Consider the following 19,797-nt stretch of genomic DNA (forward strand, 5'->3'; position numbering starts at 1 on the left):
TTTTTTTCTCTATATATATTTCTATCTTTTCTCCACAATTTTATACGAAAATTTCAATCACATTGTCAGTCATTTGGACTCAAGAGTGTTGCCATTGTGATCTATTTTTCAATGTGATTATTTTGATATGTGGGAAGCGTAGATTTTTTCGCCGTCGCCAGAGAAAATGACCACAATTAAAATTAACCTTTTAGTTTCTTTTATATTTGGTCGACTAAAAAATTCTTTTATGCTTTGTTTAAAAAAAATGGAATGATGTACTCAATAATTGTAATAAGTACTTTATGTGTTGTATTTAAAAAATAACTATGTAGTTGATTTTTAATTTTGTTAACAAAAATTCATAATAAAAAATCAAAATTGTATTTTTTTAATTATAATTTGATAATAACTTCTAAGTTTCTTTTTTGTTTGATTAATAAAATAAACATTATTATTTACATGCAAATTACATTAGTGACTAAAAAGTGAATTAAAACTTTTCATTAAAAAAAGTTACAATATAGTATACTAAAAGTAACTTTTGATGATAAGCTATATAGTAATTTATTTTACTTTATTGAAACTCATTAGTTCCTAAAACAAGTTTGAAAGTAAAGTAAAAGTATCTTAAATAATAAGTCATTATAATATAATCTAAAAAAGATTAATTAGTATTTTAAGATAAAAAAATTTCAACAAATAAATTTTATTGATAATCAAAATGTATATGAAATAATATGCTTTAAAAATAAATATTTTTATGAAAAAGTAACAAATTGGTAACTTATCATCATTATAAATACTTTTGAAAACACAAAAAAATGAAAAATTCGGGATTTCGAAATGTTTCCAATTCAGATATATTATACATTAAATCTAGTATTTTTTTATGATATGGCAAAGTATTTTTATAAATAAAATTTTATATGTGAACTTTATAATTATTTTATGTTATATATATATATATATATATAATTGTAAAGATTCCAACAATCAATTCAGCTTCAAAAGAGAAACATTTCCTAACTGGGGCATATAGTATATGACCGAACTCTTTGAATGCACTAAAAAAATTAATATTGTTGTATTTTCTTTGTCTCCCAGCTAATTATATTCGCAGTGTGTTTTTTATTTAATTAAAGTAATATAGTACAAGAAAATAGTACGTACCATATTATATTACCATTGATTCATTTGCGTACCATTGATTCATTTACGACATTCTATAATACGTGCTACATATTATATTAGTAGTTGTTGTGACATTAGATTTGGGACGTGGACAGATATTTATCGTCTAAACCTAATATTTTCAATGTCTCTTCCCATATCTCCAAACAAATCTCCAATTTGTCTGCTAAGGGAGACATTTTTCCTGGTTTACAGTTGCTGGAGTAGTAGGCAAAACCCTTATCCAAGTTGTCCACCACATCATTACTTGTAGCACAATATAGCACACTCCTTGCCCCTTCAAAAAATAATTTTAATGCAAAAAACCACTTAAAATTAGTATACATATTTAAGCAGTATAATATAATTTAATATTTTTGTATCAATCATGTATAAATATTTTGGCACAATTGAGAGCCTCTATACCTACCTTCAGATGTGTCAAGCATCCAAAATGCCTTTTTCTTGAAGCCTGGAACCTAATTAGTTAAAGGACAAAAAATTCGGATCACTAAAAGGGAATCATTGATAAAAATTAAAAAATAAAACCATGTTAAATATATTATATTTTATTACATTATATATAGCAACATACCAAGTTAGAAGCGACAATGCCTGGATGGACAGCAATGCATTGAACTGAGTTACAACCTAGTTCTACAAGATTTATAGCTAGTGCCTTCAGAAACATGATCTGATTTTTCATATTAAAAAAAAAAAAGTTAAGTGCTATATCTAAACGTACAATATTTTAAAAGGTAAAAGGTTTTCATCTATCGATTTTTATAAATAGGGGTCAGTTATAAATGATGTACGTACATGCACAAGTTTGCTCGATCCGTAAGCCTTTGTTCCACTAAATTTATGTTCCTCTATCCTGCTATTCCAACCTTTTGAATCCACCTGTCCCCAATGATGCGCCTATATATTCAGAAAAACAATAACAAAAAATCAACTAACTAAATGAACAGAATAATAACATAACACAACCTAAAGCGCGAGTGGTAAAAAAATAGGTTTTTTTTGTGAAAAAAATAAAGATTAATGGTGTCCTCACGCCTCTAGGGGCCTGTCAATCTAAGAAGGACGAGTTCAAAGGTAAGGTAGGTAATTTCAATCTCTTGTGGCGACAGAAAATTGATTTCTGGATAGCCAAAAAAAGTCTTCCACTACTGGGTCGTATCGAAACTTAGTTCGAGATGTAACTTGCATTCAAAAAGTTTAATATTATTGATCGTACTTAATTATTACTATGTTGACCTATGATATGCGTAGACAATATATACACCCAAAACATTGTAGGGAGAGTGATAGTATAATATAAGTATTAAAAAATTTATTGTAAATCACAGGTATATTGTAAAAAGCCCAGTCATATGAAAGTAATCGTGAAAACGGGCTAGTAAACCAATGACCAAACCCACTTTGTGTAATCTAGGCAGAATTTGGTTATTGGGTCTTGATGATTTCTTACCCCACCTACAACCTCAATCAAATAGCCCAACTGAGTTCCATTGCAGGGGTCAGGGGCTTATGTACGATATAATTCCTCTAGGCTCTGTTTGGTACATGGTAGAAGTGAAAGCAGAATAATGACGCTATTTATATTTAATTTTGAAATAAGAGTAAATAATCCGAATTTCTAAGTAATGTATTGGAGTGAAATTATTTACCTCAACCGTTTTGGCAAAAAAAAAAAATAGTTTTCATGATTGCATCGCAAGAGCATCGAAACACCTTCAATTTTGCATCGATTTTGCATCGAAAAAGCATCATTTTTGCCAAAAATCAAGTTTTATGATTGTATCACAAGAGCATGCATCGAAAATGCATCATTTTGATACAATTTATATGTTTTTTTATGATGTTTCGATGCAATTTTGATGCAAAATCGATGGTGTTTCGATGTTATTGTGATGCAATCATGAAAATTTGTTTTTTAGCCAAAACGGTGTTGTTTCGATGCAAAATCGATGGTGTTTCGATGCAAAATCGATGGTGTTTCGATGTTGTTGCAATACAATCATAAAAACTTGATTTTTGGCCAAAACGATGATTTGTCGATGCAATTTCGATGCTCTGCACTGAAATTTGACGAAAACTTTGGAGGTTCATATTTTTTCACTCCAATATCGATTTCAGATGATTTTTTTTTATTTTTGGCATTTTTTCAAGATCTACAATATTAGACTGATAGAGAGTGACAGAATGAGAGATGTTAGAGTGAGAGAGAATTCGGATTGAGAGAGAAAATAAGTGTTTAAATGTTACGGGTATACTTGGCCAAAATTTTTAAATTATCATATATTTAGGATAGTAATGACAAATTAAAAAATTTTACTAAGTTATGGTGCATGTAACATAAAATTTCCCAACCAGCACCGGTGTATCAATTTTTATTACAGATTTTTACTCACGTTTAATTTATTTTATTTTAAATTAAATAAACTGAAATATTAATATTTAAATTAATTTATATAGAGCGTTTTCACGTGTAGCGACCATGGCCTGGTTTTATGTAGTACTGTAAACTAAATATTATAATTATTTAATCAAATATTATACCAACATAAAATTCAATTAAATTTATTATTTAATATATTGTAAGAGATAGTTTGGTAAAGCTTTTATAAAAATTAAAAATTACTTTTGAAAAAATTATGTATAAAACTGTTTCATAAACAAACTGTAAGTAGTTTATCTAAAGCATTTTCAACAAAAAAAGTAATTTAGCTTATAATAATACAAATAATTAAGAATTAAATTATAAAAAATATTTATCTAAAAATATTTTTATAATTTTATGATTATTAGATATTTTAAAATATTTTTTATTTTTAGTAATTTTATACCAACAAACCACCCTAATTATAAAATTTATCAAATACTATAATATTAGCTTTGTTTTTTACACTACTTTTAAATTATAATTTACCAAATGCACAACAGCTCTTCAATGTTTTATTATTAAATAAGCTACAACTCTATAATGGGTGATGTAAATTTTTTTTTTATCTAAATAAATAATATTTCTCTATACATAATGAAATACTATTCATCAAGTTATAAATATTTTTTTATAAACTTTTGTATATATATATATATATATATATGACTGTGATACTATTATATTTAATTATTTTATTTCTTAAAATGAATAAAATATATTTTTTAAATATAATATTTAAATGATGTAGAAAAAAAATAGAAAAGCTGGTGTATGTTATAATGTAAAAGTTTGAGGTAAATTATAAAAAAAGATGTTTTTGTGATGTATTTTGTAATACACTTTATCTATAATATTTAGTTAAAACTCATAAAAACATCTTCTATCAGCTTATTTATACATATATTTATAGAGTAATGATATGTGCACCCAAAATATACACCAAAATATTACACACAGTGATGTGGCAGTTTAGCCTAGCCAATCACATTTATAAAAAGAGGGACCCACTGTTTTATAAAGCAGTGAGATGTCACTGTGTGTAATGTTTGGGTGCATATTTTAGGTGCACATATCATTACTCATATTTATAATAGTTATGCACAAACTCCAATTAATATATATCTACATTTACATAACACTTATATCATTTATATAATATTTTAATATTATTATTTTTCTTTATAAGCTCTCTCTCCCATTTAGTATATATTTATTATTTTTTTTTCTGTTTTAATTATTTTATTTTACTTTAATTAATAAAATATATTTAAAGATATAATATTTAAATGATGTAGAGAAATATATAGAGAAACTGATGGTATAATGTAAAACTTGAAGCTAAAATAGAAAAATGTGTATTTTGGATAAATATTTTAAAAAATAAAGTAGAGCTTCCGTTAGGAGTGCTCCAACAAACTAAGTATTTTAGGATTTCTTTTGACATTGATTTTAAAAATTATTTTTTATTTTTCAAAACAAAAAATTGGTGTAGAAAAAAAAAGGTAAAGGTGTTATTCTTTCTTAAAATAATCAAATATAAAAACAGAGCCATTGTATCCAGAAAAATATGTGAAAGAAAAAAGCTAAAGACAACACAATAGATCTGTGTCATCACAGATGAATTGGGCCCCATAATGAAAAGTAAAATCAAATAAGTTACATATTTAAAAAAAAAAATTATGGAATTGAGGAAAAATTACCAGAGAGTTGACACTAACAACACGCCAAGTAGTGGCTTTGAGCATTGAGGGAAGGAGCAAGAGAGTGAGAAGAGCTGGTGCCACATGGTTCACCTGAAAATGCTCTTCTATTCCATCATCTTCTGAAAACCGCTGTCTCTCTGATTAAATATTTTAAGTTTTATTAATAATAATGTTCCTATAAATATATATATATATATATTTTGTAATTTCAAATTTTTATTTGTTGGTTGTAAAATGAATTTTATTTATATATAAATTAATAATATACCTCCCATACGTAAGATGCCAGCATTATTGATTAGAATATGGAGAGGCATTGAAAGTTGATCCCACTCAACTGCAAATTGCCGGACAGAGTTAAGGGATAGCAAATCAACTTCCATCACCTGTACCATACATACCATCATAAATATTAATGTGCTTAATTATTATTATAATTATTATTATTAAAAAAAACAAAAACAAAAACATTTTCTCAGTATAGTTTATACAGTAGTTACTTAATTATGTCTTATTTATCTATTACTTGTTTTCGTACAACTTCATTAGAAAAAACAGGCTGCATGATTCTGACTCTATTGAGGTCTGAAGAGACAATTAGGTCTATTATTGCATAGTGCTTAGTTTGTAACAAGTACCCATAATTCAATTTTAGGGCCCATGATAAGATAGTTAAAATTATTATTATTCATTTGTTCTAGTTGGATCTTAACCTATGAATATTTTGTTCAAAATAATATTATTTAATGAATAAAGCCATTTCCTTCTTAATCGTAAGTCTTAATACGAACGAAATATGTGAAAAATTGTAAATCAAAAACATCAGCCTATTTATTTCCATGTAGGACATATGCCTATTTATGAAGCACAGTCGATTATTATTAATTTATTTTTTAAAATAGGGATATTATTTTTACTCTATTCGTAGGGGCATTTTTTTTTTCACTATTTGGAGCAATTATAACATAATTTTTGTTACGACAGTGTACATGATATTTATGGTACACATTTCACCAATTTTTAAGAAATCTTAATAAATTATTTGTTTTCCACACGTATAAAAAAAAAATCAGGTAGGTGTACAACTAACTATTTAAACTCTAATTTTGACTCATTAAATTATTTGAAATTTTACTAAAATTTGTAGGATCCATGTTATAATTATAAAAAATGGTTTATAATTTGTCGAAGTGTCTTAATTAATTAGAAAATACTCCTACGATTGCTATATAATAAAGTACAATTACCTTGACATTGAGGGTCCTACCATATTGACGTACTTCTGATTTCCACTGTTGAGCAATTTCATTAGCAGCATTAACGTTCCTACAAGCCATCACAACATTGGCACCGGCCATCACTAGCTCTCTGTTTTGTTTCCATCAAAACATTATTATTATGACTTAATAAATAATAAAGTGAAAAACAAGATAACATATTTGAATTCAACAAAACTCTGATACTTCATATGAGTTTGATCAATCTAAGTCTTATTAGATTAAAGCAAATTCAACAGCCTTTATTTCTAAGAAAGATTTACTTTTCTGTTTATTTAACACTGGAAAACACATGATGCACTAGTGAATAATTTAATATTATGTATGGTTTCACTCATTCTAGGCCACACATTTATCAAGAATTTATGATACATGATATAGTAATATCTTCTTTGTTCTTTTCTGGATTATAAATGACAAGATATTAATTAAAGAGAAGTCTAATTCTAAATTTTTGGTTACAATGAAACTAATAATTTGAAGAGAAAATTTTGAACAGAGAGAGAAAGAGAACCTGGCAGTTTGGAGGCCTATACCGCTGGTGGCTCCTGTGACGATAACATTGAGAGTAGCCAAGTGGTTTGGAAGAATAAGTGGAGAAGAACGAAGCTTATATGTTAAGAGCTTCTGCAAAAGAATTTCCTTCAAAGCCTCCCATATGCCTCTCACCCATGCTCTTCTCTGCAACTCCATCTGTTCTCTCTCTCTCCTCCTCTCGTTTGACAATTTTACAAAATAAAATTACAAAAAAAATTAAGTAATAGCATTATTAATAGAAGGAAGGTACGCATCTTAGTCTACCATAGAACATGGTTTTAACCATTTTCACACGATTCCATCGCTTTCTATAATTAAAATCTTCCGAATCAAGTAAGAAGATAGTATGAATGAGTGTAGTAGTGCATATGTATGGATCACATATATGTCAATCGCTTGCGCCACAACGATACGACACCTCACATCTTTGGTTACATATATTGTCATGAAATTAAATATACAAGTCAATTTGTAGTTGAAGAAGAAATATGGACATCAAGATTGTAATATCTCCTTTATTATATGTTAATTAATGCCATGCTTACATGGAGACAAAACAAACAAGTTTATACTATTTTGTTTTTATTTATTTTTTTAAAAGAAAATAGTAAGCACATCAACATCAAATTAAAGTAGTAGGTAGCAACAGTTGTAGCCACTAGCCATTATCTAGTTTTCATTTTATACCTCTTACCATTGAGCTAGAGTTTTTGTCTTTTCTTTTGATCCGTGAAAGTGGAGCTTAAACTTCAAGTGAAAACTACTTTCTTATGAAGGATATATAAATATAAATGAAAAAGAGAAGTTTTGCTAGTTTTAGTTGAAATTTAATTCGAGTAACATTCTCACTCAAGCAATAATGGAGCTACCAGGCAGAGTTTTGTTCCAAAATCAATGCCAATGCTTATCACTTGATTGTACACTTTCTATTTGAACCGCGGCATATTAGTTTTATGCTAACAAAGACATTTTTTAGATAAAGTTTCCACCAAAAATGAATCCCATGGCTAAATGATACGATAAGTAAATGGTTATGATGATAGTTGATTGTTAAATCCTTGGATGGATGGATGGATTAGAAAAGTCTCGTTACACATTCATGTCTTTACCTCCAATTTAAAATCACAATAGCAAGTGTAGCGAAACTGAAAATCTCCATCTCAATTCTAAAAGCGGTGTGCTATTTAATTGCTGAAAAGTGCTGCCAGTTGGTCCGTACAATCAGCATGTCCGGTCAACTCTTGTATCAATTCATTTCAACACTCCTAGTATATCCTTTAATTTAGTAATAAATATTTTACCTAATAAACCAGATCAGAACATATCATTTTATATATATGAAGAATCTCAAATCTAATCCCTAAGCTTGGATCTAGCATGTAAAGCTGATTTTTGTTATATTATTATGCATGAAAGAAAACAAAATGATCAATGCCCCGCGAGTAATTGAATAAACACAATATACATACGACAGATTCTAACATTAATAAGAAATTAAGAGATTTCACTTCACATGCATACAATGAGAGTGATCAAATACACATGGGAAGGGCCAACTTGAAAAATAAAGTAGAAAACAAGTGACAGGCAGCAGTACTAGTGGATAAATAAAGGTAACAAACAAGGAAATTTCAATAGTTAGGTAGGTGCACAACCAGTGACAATACTATACTATATAAAGACAATAAATTTCCCAAGAATTGTCAAATCACAAGCAATCAAGAGTTGACCTCAAAATAGACAAGTCCTAAGTTAAAAAGCAACAAAGTGATGATAATCACAAGAAAAAAATAAGATAAAAAAGCATAATAAGGGCGTCCTGGGTTCAATATAACGAGATATAAGTATTTAAATTCCTCTTATAAATTACAAAGACAAGATAGCAAAACAAACTGCCATCAAGATAGTCATTCTCTTGAGGGATACGTGTTGTTCTAAAGTGCTATAGTGGAAGAAGTTTCGAGAAACCAGGAAGATTATCCATCCTATTACAATTTACAGTAATAAGCTGACATGCAAATTTTAAAATAGACATAATTAGCCCAAACACTACATCTCACTGACCACAGAAGAGTAAAAAAAAGAATGCTTTTATCCGTACATAAGGAAAAGTGGGTACTAGTAGAATAAGGTGATTAATAACATTCAACAGCAACCGACCATCTAAATAAAGCTTTCCAGAGGGAGATATTGCCTTTCTTAGTAGTCAAGGTTGCCCATTGATGGAATCCCATTGCTCGAGTTTCTGAGGTCCTGTCGATTGATGTAGTCGTCACAAGCGTTACTGCTATTAGAAACCTTGTGGTTCGAGACAGAACTCGCAGGGGTAAGGCCTTCTTTGCCCATTTGCTGCACTTCAAGTGGAGACAGTATCTTTATGTACCACACATTGTTTACAAACTCCCTGGAAAAAAAAGGTTGCCAATTAAATCAATAACATGTGTAATTAATAGAGTAGCAAGTAATAATAATAATAAGAACCCACTAAAGAGTGGGTACACATTCAATACAATTACTCCAGGAATTAAACTCCAGCTCTAAGGTACTCTTGAGTATGAAGAAACCCATGAAAGTACCACGTGTTGTTTAAGAACAAACTGAAACAATTACATATGCAGGAGGGCAAAGCATTCAATTCACCTGACTCAAGTCACTCAATCATACTGTAATTAAAGAGGAAGGAACAAACACATTTATTCATCCTATTCTATTGATTCTGCTGAACACTAGACACCCATCTCATTTAAAGTTCAAAACAATCTAAATGCATCACCATCCTGATGTGACTGACACAAATCGTACCTTGTACAGGAAACAAAGTTCAATTTCACTTGCACTAACCTCCATTAAACTGTATGTATTCAAAAAAAAAAAATACCAAAATCATGATTCACAAAAGATCCAGTCTTCAACTGGGAAACAATATTCATCAAACAAAATCCTTCATTACGTGTTCCCTCTTAATGACAATGCTCTAGATAGACCAATGAGCCTTAACAGAATAAGCTCATTGAAGTTTATTTCTTCGCATTGTTGGCCATCATTTCTGACATATTTCTCAAGAATGACTTACAATCTAAATTCAGTGAATCCAATCTAATTAAAGATAATTGCCAATATAACAACCTATGGTCTTAAATTAACACAACTTCCAATAAAAACCGTAGTTAAAATGGAAAAAACTTGACACAGTTGACAAAGAAGCTCAGTCATATGATCCTACATTTAGATTCTGTCCAATACCCTACATAGAATCTTGTTTGTAATCCTGCAATGCTACCTAGAGTAAAATTCAGTCACCATTATCTTTGTGAAGCAAGGCATCTAGCTAATTTCCCAAAAGTACCTTCTTAATTTTGCAAGTCCCCAAACTTGAGCATTTTATTTAACTTTCCAATATTCTATACTCCTACTCAGTGATAACTATCAATAGAATGAGCACAACTCCAACCTGTTAAATAGTGACATGAATCAAAAATCTTTAACTGCATTAGGCACCTTTGTATCATTATTGCATGCTCAAGGAGCCATGCACACAGCTGAGAATTTATCCTCGCATACTCAACCTTAAATTCAGTCATCAACAAAAATTGAATACATAAACCCTGACCACTCATTCTTAATGCAGACTAAAAAAATATGATAATAGTTTCCAGTCATCATGATCATGCAACAATGACATTCTCTACTGCTACTCTAATAAATATCAATAGAACAGAAAACAAAACTCCAACATGTTAAATGATGACATGAATCAAAATCCGCTAACTGAATTGGGCACCTTTACATCATTGTTTCATTCTCCAGGAGCCATGCATAGCTTTCGGTGATTCTATTTTCACACTATTTTTAAATTCAATCATCCACAAACCTTGAATATGTAGATGTCTAACCTCTTTACACTTTGTAGACTTAAAAATATTATAATAGCTTCCAGTCGTGTAATTGTTACTTGGTAAAAATATTCATGAGAAAAATATTTCATGCCGTAAAGGCACAATTCTCTCATTTTCACACAATATCTCAGCTAAAGTGAATAAACACTTCATACCATTTCCAGCAAAAAAAAAGACAAAAATACATGGCCCAGCCACCAATATAAAAATTCATTCAACCATCCCTGTAAACCACTTGCAAAAGCTGAAAGGCTAAACCTATTCTTGGATAACTACTTTCAATGTCAAACTACTAATGCAAGAACAATTCACTCTAAGTTTAAAAAATTATCAAAATTGAAAGTGGAAATAAAGGTAAAAAAAAAGGCCTATTAATCTTGCAGAGAACCCTAATTTAGTGGCACAGCTCGAGAAAGCAAGATATATTTGTGATGTGTGTCTAAGATAAAGAGATCGCACCAGTAGAAAAATATATAAATCAGTCAGCAAATAGCATCAATACCCTAAGTTCCATTATGTTTTATTTAATTATCCATGAGCCAAAGATTTTAGAGATACCCATACAAAAAGTTATTGCTGGAATATTAAATATGGGGACTTACTGCCAAGGGTCATCACCAAGGAGAAGAACATCATTCTCCCTGTCTACAAATACAAGCTGCCAGCCTGATCTCTGAGGGTCCTCCAGTTGGCCTTCAAGGCCAAACATACGAGCGAGCTCACTGCGCAGTTCATCATAACTGCTGAACTTGGATATATCCAGTGACCTCCCAAAGGACCCCGACTTATGAACCTGTGAGAATTAAAACATTTAACAAGACAACAGATTCAGTTATAAGGAACATTAGTACCACGGTATCTGCAAATGCTGATTGCCAAAAATAGGAATTTAAAAATACAACACTTAAAAAAGTCTTTCTTTTAAAATACAATTTTATGAGCACCATTACAATTGGGTTACCTTTACAAAGGTTCTAGTCGGTGGATTCACTTGGTCCCCATTCTCGGATGACTGCAAGAAACCAGATTCATCTACACAACTTGAAGTAGTCATGTCCGAGTTAAGGGGAAAATCAGCGCCGGCGGCACTCGAATAATTCGAAGAACCAAACGGCATAGACAGTGAATCATTTTCACTACCAATATTTCTCAGGTTCGACATCCCATTCTGCAACATGAGGGATGAAGAATCAATGTTAACCCCAAACAAAAGATTGCTTTGTGGGTCAGCAGCACCATGGTATGCTGAGTACTCTCTCCCAGGAAATGGAGGCAAAGTAGCAAGGTCAGATACATTTGACTGAGGCCCTAATTGTTCCACCTGAGGCAGTACACTTTGAGAAGCCCCAGAGGAAATCTGTGGTTCAACTGAGATTTGCTTGGCTAGCAAGGAAGAAGAAGAGATAACAGAGTTGGAACCACTCAAGTTAAGCAACTGGGATCCTCCATTCTGGGACAACGAACCTAATATACTATGGATTTGGGAAACATCAGATGAAGATATGGGATTCCCAACAGAGTCAGGAAAGCTTGGTTGCTGGCACTGTGAAGGGATGGCCTGCAGGGATGGAGACTGGGACTGACTACCTGAGGAAAAATTGGATAGAGCAGACATGACATTAGGAATCTGCTGCTGAACAGACAACTGATGCAATTGTTGTGACGGTTGAAGCTGCTGCTGCTGATGTTGTTGCTGATGTTGCTGCTGATGTTGTTGCTGATGTTGCTGTTGCTGATGTTGTTGCTGCTGCTGATGTTGCTGCTGCTGTTGCTGATGTTGCTGCTGTTGCTGATGTTGCTGCTGCTGCTGCTGATGTTGTTGCTGCTGATGTTGCTGCTGATGTTGTTGCTGCTGATGTTGTCGCTGATCATTATATGGGTGGTAACGCTGCAATTGTTGTGGCAGAAGCTGGGGCTGAGCTGGAGCCTGGTTTTCCTGAAAGCTCTGAAGAAAAGTACTTTGAGGTTGGGATTGCGGTAACATTTGCCTCTGAAGCAAAGCAGCAGACCCATTAGAAACATTTTGGGATTGCTGGAATGGCAGAAGAGATTGCGGTGAACATTTTGAAGGATCCACTCCCCTCATTTCCTGAAGTGCAGCAGCAGCCATTGCTTGGTACACATCAGGTTGTAGACCTGCCATCGAAGCATCAAGCCTTGGCTGCATCCAGGGTGTAATCCCAAGTCCCTGAAAGTTCAATGACTGCAGCGCCGGATCCCCAACCCCACCTTGGAGCCACATCAATGGAGAATTTATGCTCATATCACCATCTTTAAGTGCTGAATTACACAATAAAAAGAATATTAGCCAAAGGCATAGAACCATGATTCTTTACAAGCCTCAGATAATAAAATCAACCATACCATGGAAAGAGGGCAATCCTGATGGCCATGGTCTCTTCAGTCTGAGGGGAAATGGGGATGGATACATTGGAAATGTTGTTAATGGCTCAATCTCCCACAAAGAGACTCTTGGCTGTCTCTCCCCAGCAGTAGATTCATCCCAACCAACCTGCATTAATACAAAAACAAGTTATGAAACACATATCATGAAACGAGCTTGTTCAAAAATTATCAAATGCTTTGGCAAACCTTCACAGAGCGCCAATGTGAATTTGGCCAGCGAACAGGATCCAAGTCACTAATTCCAGTAATGGTTCCCATGTACCTGGCAAAAAATTTGTAATTACCCAGTAAGTATTCAACAGTTGCATTGGCATAGCTGCATGTAAATGTCAAAGTAGAAACATCTAAGAGGAAAGAAATACTAACTGCCCAATATATGTATATGTTAATATAAATAAAACAAATTTAATTCTTGAAATATAAATGAATAAATCCAGAGCAACTAAGAGTCTAATTTCTATCAGGATGAAATAACAGCAAAAGTACCATATAAACTGGGAGACAGGGAAAGAAAAAAGCAACCACTTAGGAAGTGATAAAACAGAAATCTTGTATCTTGTATGTCTGAAAACATTGTGGCATTACTTCTCATATTTAATAAAAAAAAAAGTGTAATATAGTACAAAGAGCAGTATGGTGAATTTAGGTTTATCATATTCAACTAGGACTGTGTAAAGGTCCCAAATTAGAAAAAGAGGAACCTCAACCCACTGCAAAGGTACAAAATTTATCTAAATAAGAAGTGTCTTCTCCTTAGATAACCCCACCCCAAAAAAAAATAGCTGTATAAAGAAAATTTTCAAGGAAAGCAATAATATAAATCATCTTAACAGAGCAACATAGAAGGAAGTATCAACTGTCAGCCACACTGGTGATCGAATCAAAGCAAATCAGTAAAGAGCTAAGAAAGAAAATCCAGAATCACTTCTTAAGACAAAAGCATGGCACACAATTTCCTCTAATTGAAAAGCAAGGTCAATCAACAGCAGTCCATCCATTATAAGAATAAAGAACAAAATACGTATCCAATCAGGTTATAAAAAATGAGGAACAAAAACATCAAACAACTTTTTAAAAAACAAAAATAACAATGATTAGAGATGGTAGTATCTTAAAATCATTCTCCAAAAGAACAAAGATAATGCAAAATCTACAACGTTCATGAGCACTATGAACACCTACCGACGAACACTAGACTCTTCAGTCTCAAACAGCATCCTAAATCGCATGCCCACGGAAACACGCGTATGATAGACAGCTTTTACATATTTGGCCAGAGGTATGACAAATTCTGATGGACTAGCCCTGAAAAGAAAGTAATTTGAACAGAAATTAGTAGAGCATCTTTTTAGCCATATATGCCAATGCAGGTCCCATAAATAATCTTTTGCCTGGGTGTGTTTGATGAGGAGCAAGGTTGTGGATGAAAGACTTTCATCCACATAATCCACCATACACTATGCTGTCTAAAGAAGTTCCAAATTAGCACAGGGAGATACTCACCTTGGATTATAAAAGATAGTAAAGCGACTGTTTGTGGCAGCTGCATGCGCAGCAGCAGCAAGCAGACCAATGTGCATGCTGTCACTGGATAAAACAGATGAGGGCATGACAGTTTGAGGACGATTAGCTCGGCGGATACCCAATAGTAGCTGATTCTTTTCATTCCTGGTAGAATACAATTCATTTAAAGGAATTTATAACCCTGAAAATAATATATATATAATTATCAACAAATAAGAAACAGAAGGTTCTATGCTGGAACACCCAGCCTTCCAAACCCAAGGTGGGGATGCCAGTCTACTCTGAGGTTATGAAAAATATACTTTATTATAATATTCTCTATACCCTGCAAAATACTTGCAATTTTACTCGGTTATACTATTCTTAAATGAATAATGGGCAATATAGATTTAACAACAGGGGTTGACTGATATAAACTGAGAATAATTACTGATCAGAATCTTAGATTTTCTAGTCTTTGCCAACTTAAAAAGAGTCAATCGTATATAACAGAAAAAACAAATGAATAGGAATATCCGAATCCAAACCAGATAAAAAGAACTGAATCCCCAGCAACAAGTCTCTTTGCGCTAACAAACACACTCCATCCTGTTGTAAGAAGATGCCTTTTGGGCTGACCTGCTCATTTAACACAGATAGATCAAGTTACAAACTGAAATAAGCTGGAATCACAGATCTAGTATATCTGAACTGGCTTCTCATATTTGCTGAGGATGAAATGCATACATCCCACATAATCTATGTGCTAATTCTGCTTTAAGACATTATCTATTAAAATCAGAACATGCTTGTACTGAAGCTCAATCACATGTTACAGACAGTCTTGTATAAGACAAATTGAGTAAAAAAAAATACTTCTTGCTTCTTGCTACGAAACCTTAAGACTCTTTAATGATAATCACGTGTACTAAGATTCTTGAATGATAATCATGTGTATTAACTCAATAAAATTAAATAATAGTGTGTTTTGATTAAATACAAAGAAAGATGTGTTCCTACTTTGTCTCCTGAATGAGAAAAATTGAAGTTAGAAGCCAACAGGAAGGTTGAATAATTTAATTTGGACTATCAATTCATCTTGTCAAAGCACAAAAATGCAAAACCGAAAAAGTGAAATTTCAGGCATCTATGTGTTAAAATCATTTTGCGAGATCCCAATGTGTTAAACTACCTAAGTAGAGTTTAGGGAAGAGGAATATAAAATGTAAAGAGAAGAGAGAACCAAGGAAAGCACGGGTAATTAAAGGAAAGCACAAAAGGCACGAGTTGAACAGCTTAAAGAACTTCGTTCCTCCGGCGCATCTACTTTACAAGAAAAGCATATTCCTAAACATTTCATGAACGTGTCTGTACTAACAATTCAATTGGAATTCAAGAAAGATTTCAAGTAGTCATAATAGAATACTGGCAAGCACCTTCAGAAGCCTCAAACAGTACACAATAAGACTAATAAACTAATAGTAACAAGAGTAACTTATATAAGATGTAATAAAAACTGCTGCTTATAAAATAGAACTAATTGTGCGGCTGTTCGGATATCTAAATGTCAAACGGAAAAAAGAACATGCATCACAAGACAGTGATAACTAGACTGCACCTAATAACATTACTCAACCATCAAAACTAGTGCAGCATTTCATATTTTTTTATGGAAACATCTAAATTAGAATAAACAGCCATAAACTCTGGCAACTAAAAATGTAAATTAAACAGAGTTCTCATTAAAAATTCAGCATAAATTAAATGCACCTCGAAATATATGTCTAAACTTCCATTCATTATCATGAAGATCCCTTGCAATTAGTTCTTGAGCTGGGGGCTGCTGTGTATAATCCTAAAGAAACCATCAAAGAAAAAAGTGATTGATGAACCAACTTCGTAACACACAAAACCATATAAAGATAAATAACCTAATAAAAAAAAGTACTTACAAGAGGAGGAAAGACTTTTTCTGCAGCCCGCCGGGGAACAGAGAAACCTCCATGAGTGCTAGTATCACTTGCAGTCAAAGTCTTACAGAAATAGTTGGTTGGCTGTTTACTAGGAGTACCCAATTCTGCAGGCAGCAGGTACACATCCTTCTGCTCTTGCTACCGATAGGGAAAAAAAAAGATGTATTTATCAAGAAGTGAAGAAATGAAAAATAAACAAATGAACATCCTCAAACAAGGGAAGTGATGTACTGGACTCAATGGTTGTAGGGTCATTTGAGCATATACTTCATCTGTTTCCACATCTGCCTGTTCACCATAGAACCAAAACATTATGCAAGGAACAAGAAGTGCACAAACACGTACAGATTATAGGTTAAACATTTACACTCACATGCATAGTCACATTGTGAAGCTGACAAATCAACTGTGGTGGCAAGTTGGGGTAATTGGGTATATGAGCATCCACTTCCTTGTTAGTTGAAGCAGCAACCTGTCCAGGAAACTTCAGGGATTAATAGCAATTACTGACAACATAAAAGAATAAGGAAATGATAAGGATACCCATGGGAAACAAGCATGTTGGTTGTTACCGCTAGAAGCTTAAAACATATAAGCAAGAACATCTGTCTTTGAAACATTTTAGACACCACCAAAGGCATTAAATGAGGTAAATTGCGAGTGATCTTGTCACATATAACTATTTTCAATACAATTACTTAAAGCACAAGTATATCAAACAAAAACAAAAGTCCAACAACCCATAACTTAAAAAAATTTAAGTGTCATACATAATCTTACTAAAAGGAAACAAAATGAAGTTATTTCCTTAAAATAGTTCATGCACTCTGTAGGAAGGTCGGATCAACTCCTAGCACCTAGACAACATAAAAACCACTCATAGGGACTATAAAATTTGGTGGTAAAATAAAAAGATAAGAACCATTCGTAAACAGCAAATGGATCAAACATTTTAATTCAATAAACAAAAAACACTTCAAACATGTACTTGCAACCAAGCTTTCAACATAAATGAATTAATAATCTTTTTTTTAAGAAACAAATGGTAAAGATAATAATGTTATATTAATTAATTGTACCAACCTGCTCACTATGACCCTGTGGAAAATAGACTACGCGACTTCCAACAGGTGGCAAAGATACCAGTGGACCTGCACATGCGTGCCACAGCTCTGAATTCAAACATTTCTTCTCCCCTGCACATAGTTCCCACGAAAGCATTAATATACATGAAAGAATAGATCCACATTATTAAATTCCCATCATTCCAACAATTCACAATACATACAAGTCACAAGTAAAATCCAAGCTACGAATCATGACACCCACGAGAACATTAAAAAAAATTCAGGGATTATTTCTCAAGCTGACACATTAACTCATCCACCGCTACCTTATCTATCCATTTTTAGATAAACCAAACAGACACGAGAACACAATATAGAACATGAAAAAGGTATAATGAAATTCAACCACTCCGAACTTATATCCTTAAACACGCAGAGACAAGCATGATAACAACAATACATAAATAATCACTTAAATTATCGTAAACAAGCTCCTAAAAACAACCCACTTACAGAATGCCATTTCAATCACCACAACCAATAGAGAAGTTAGTAACAGGTTAACTCCAAACATTAGAGAACAAATTATGCATGCACAATTAGCCGCCTCAGAAATATAAGATTACCGTCCCAAGTAAATACCAAGTCAGCAAGCAGAGAGAGAGAGAGAGATGATAAAATAAATGAAAATAATAAAGGGCTAACCTTCCTGAGCCTGATGATTAAACCCCGACGAGGACGACGAAGAAGAGAGTCTCATTCTTCAACAATGGAAGAAAAACAGAACAAAAACAAAAATACTGGTACGAGCAGCTGAAACCGCCTGAAGCTTCAAGAAACGAACTCTGAACAAAAATCAAATACAGCAGTTCTCTTTCTTACTCAAACCCCCCATTAAGCAAATATAGAAGCCATTTCTGAACCTTCACTTCCCGACCGTACCATCAAATGTGTGATTAGTAAGCTGCCCCCCCACCCCCCCAGCTCAAGACCAGAAAAACCAACTAAAGAGGCCAACGATATCATCCAAAACCAGTACCAATACAGAACACAACCCCCCTAACCCTCATAGAGCCAGATCTTCACCACCCCAACCCTAAACGCCATAATCAACTTCAACCCAAAAAAACAAAACCCTAAAATCCGAAACTTCCCTCCAAAACCAAATTCGCAGCTCCAACCCTCAGCTCCACCCAAACCCTAAAATCCCCAGATCTCAGATACCGAAACGAGCAGAAGAAAGGAGTAAGCAGCCGAAGCAAGTACAGTAGTAAGCCCCCTTAGTGATCGATAATGAGTGAAGCTTACTGAGCTGAAAGTGGCACTTCTAGGAAGCTAAGCAGTCGCCTTTGTGGGTTCGGATTTGACTATGGACAGAGAAAACTTTGGCTGTGCGCAGCTGAGAGAGACTGGTTGTGTGTGTGTGTAAGAGTGAGAAAAAAAATAAAAAAAGGAGAGAGAAAGAGAAGAGAAGAGGAAAGATTTTCGGTGGAGAGCTTTATTGGTCTTCGTTTGAAGGAAGGGCTTGTTTGGTTTGGTCTACCGTCAATTAATACAGTGGTAATTATTGCTGGCTGTCACTTTTTTTATATCCAAATATTTAATATTATAAAATAATATATATACATGAGAAAGGAGAGCTGGACAGAAAGTTTGAGGTGTGGGGTAATGTCCATAGGGATGGCTGTCAGAAGCAATAATAAATAAATATCATTATTTAAATTTAAATAAATAAAAAAAAAAGATAAAATATGATGACCAACTTCCACCAAAATCTAGGACTTGATCTTTTTTTTTTGCCCTAGATTTTATTTTTTCAATGTATTACGTACTT

The 19,797-nt window shown here is 32.8% G+C and overlaps 2 protein-coding genes across 2 annotated transcripts; both read right to left on the reverse strand.

Annotated features, from left to right (window-relative positions):
- Positions 1-1,023: 1,023 nt before the first annotated feature.
- On the reverse strand, positions 1,024-7,467 carry LOC133818224 (dehydrogenase/reductase SDR family member FEY-like). Its single transcript, XM_062250973.1, has 8 exons — positions 7,096-7,467; positions 6,552-6,672; positions 5,573-5,690; positions 5,302-5,441; positions 1,972-2,073; positions 1,748-1,846; positions 1,583-1,631; positions 1,024-1,450 (listed from the first exon to the last, which is right to left on the reverse strand). The coding sequence occupies exons 1-8, from the start codon at positions 7,272-7,274 to the stop codon at positions 1,248-1,250; spliced, it is 1,011 nt and encodes a 336-aa protein (XP_062106957.1). The 5' UTR covers positions 7,275-7,467; the 3' UTR covers positions 1,024-1,247.
- A 1,475-nt stretch (positions 7,468-8,942) lies between these two features.
- LOC133818225 (auxin response factor 6-like) lies at positions 8,943-19,472 on the reverse strand. The gene is made up of 14 exons (XM_062250974.1): positions 18,669-19,472; positions 17,980-18,092; positions 17,270-17,368; positions 17,128-17,184; positions 16,876-17,034; positions 16,694-16,778; positions 15,472-15,562; positions 14,924-15,088; positions 14,603-14,725; positions 13,607-13,682; positions 13,379-13,526; positions 11,976-13,294; positions 11,617-11,807; positions 8,943-9,522 (listed from the first exon to the last, which is right to left on the reverse strand). The coding sequence occupies exons 1-14, from the start codon at positions 18,721-18,723 to the stop codon at positions 9,318-9,320; spliced, it is 2,886 nt and encodes a 961-aa protein (XP_062106958.1). The 5' UTR covers positions 18,724-19,472; the 3' UTR covers positions 8,943-9,317.
- Between the last annotated feature and the right edge of the window lie 325 nt (positions 19,473-19,797).

The sequence above is a fragment of the Humulus lupulus genome, chromosome 2 (assembly GCF_963169125.1).
Source record: "Humulus lupulus chromosome 2, drHumLupu1.1, whole genome shotgun sequence".
NCBI lineage: Eukaryota > Viridiplantae > Streptophyta > Magnoliopsida > Rosales > Cannabaceae > Humulus > Humulus lupulus.

Coding starts and splice junctions, on each gene's coding strand:
- LOC133818225 (XM_062250974.1), bottom strand. CDS start 18,723: ATGAGACTCTCTTCTTCGTCGTCCTCGTCGGGGTTTAATCATCAGGCT. Junction 15,089..15,471: donor GATTCAGTTCTTTTTATCTG/GTTTGGATTCGG, acceptor GTATTCTACCAG/GAATGAAAAGAATCAGCTAC. Junction 9,523..11,616: donor CTTGGTGATGACCCTTGGCA/GTAAGTCCCCAT, acceptor TTTTTTTTCCAG/GGAGTTTGTAAACAATGTGT.
- LOC133818224 (XM_062250973.1), bottom strand. CDS start 7,274: ATGGAGTTGCAGAGAAGAGCATGGGTGAGAGGCATATGGGAGGCTTTG. Junction 2,074..5,301: donor TTGTTAGTGTCAACTCTCTG/GTAATTTTTCCT, acceptor CTGAATATATAG/GCGCATCATTGGGGACAGGT. Junction 1,451..1,582: donor GATGCTTGACACATCTGAAG/GTAGGTATAGAG, acceptor TATTTTTTGAAG/GGGCAAGGAGTGTGCTATAT.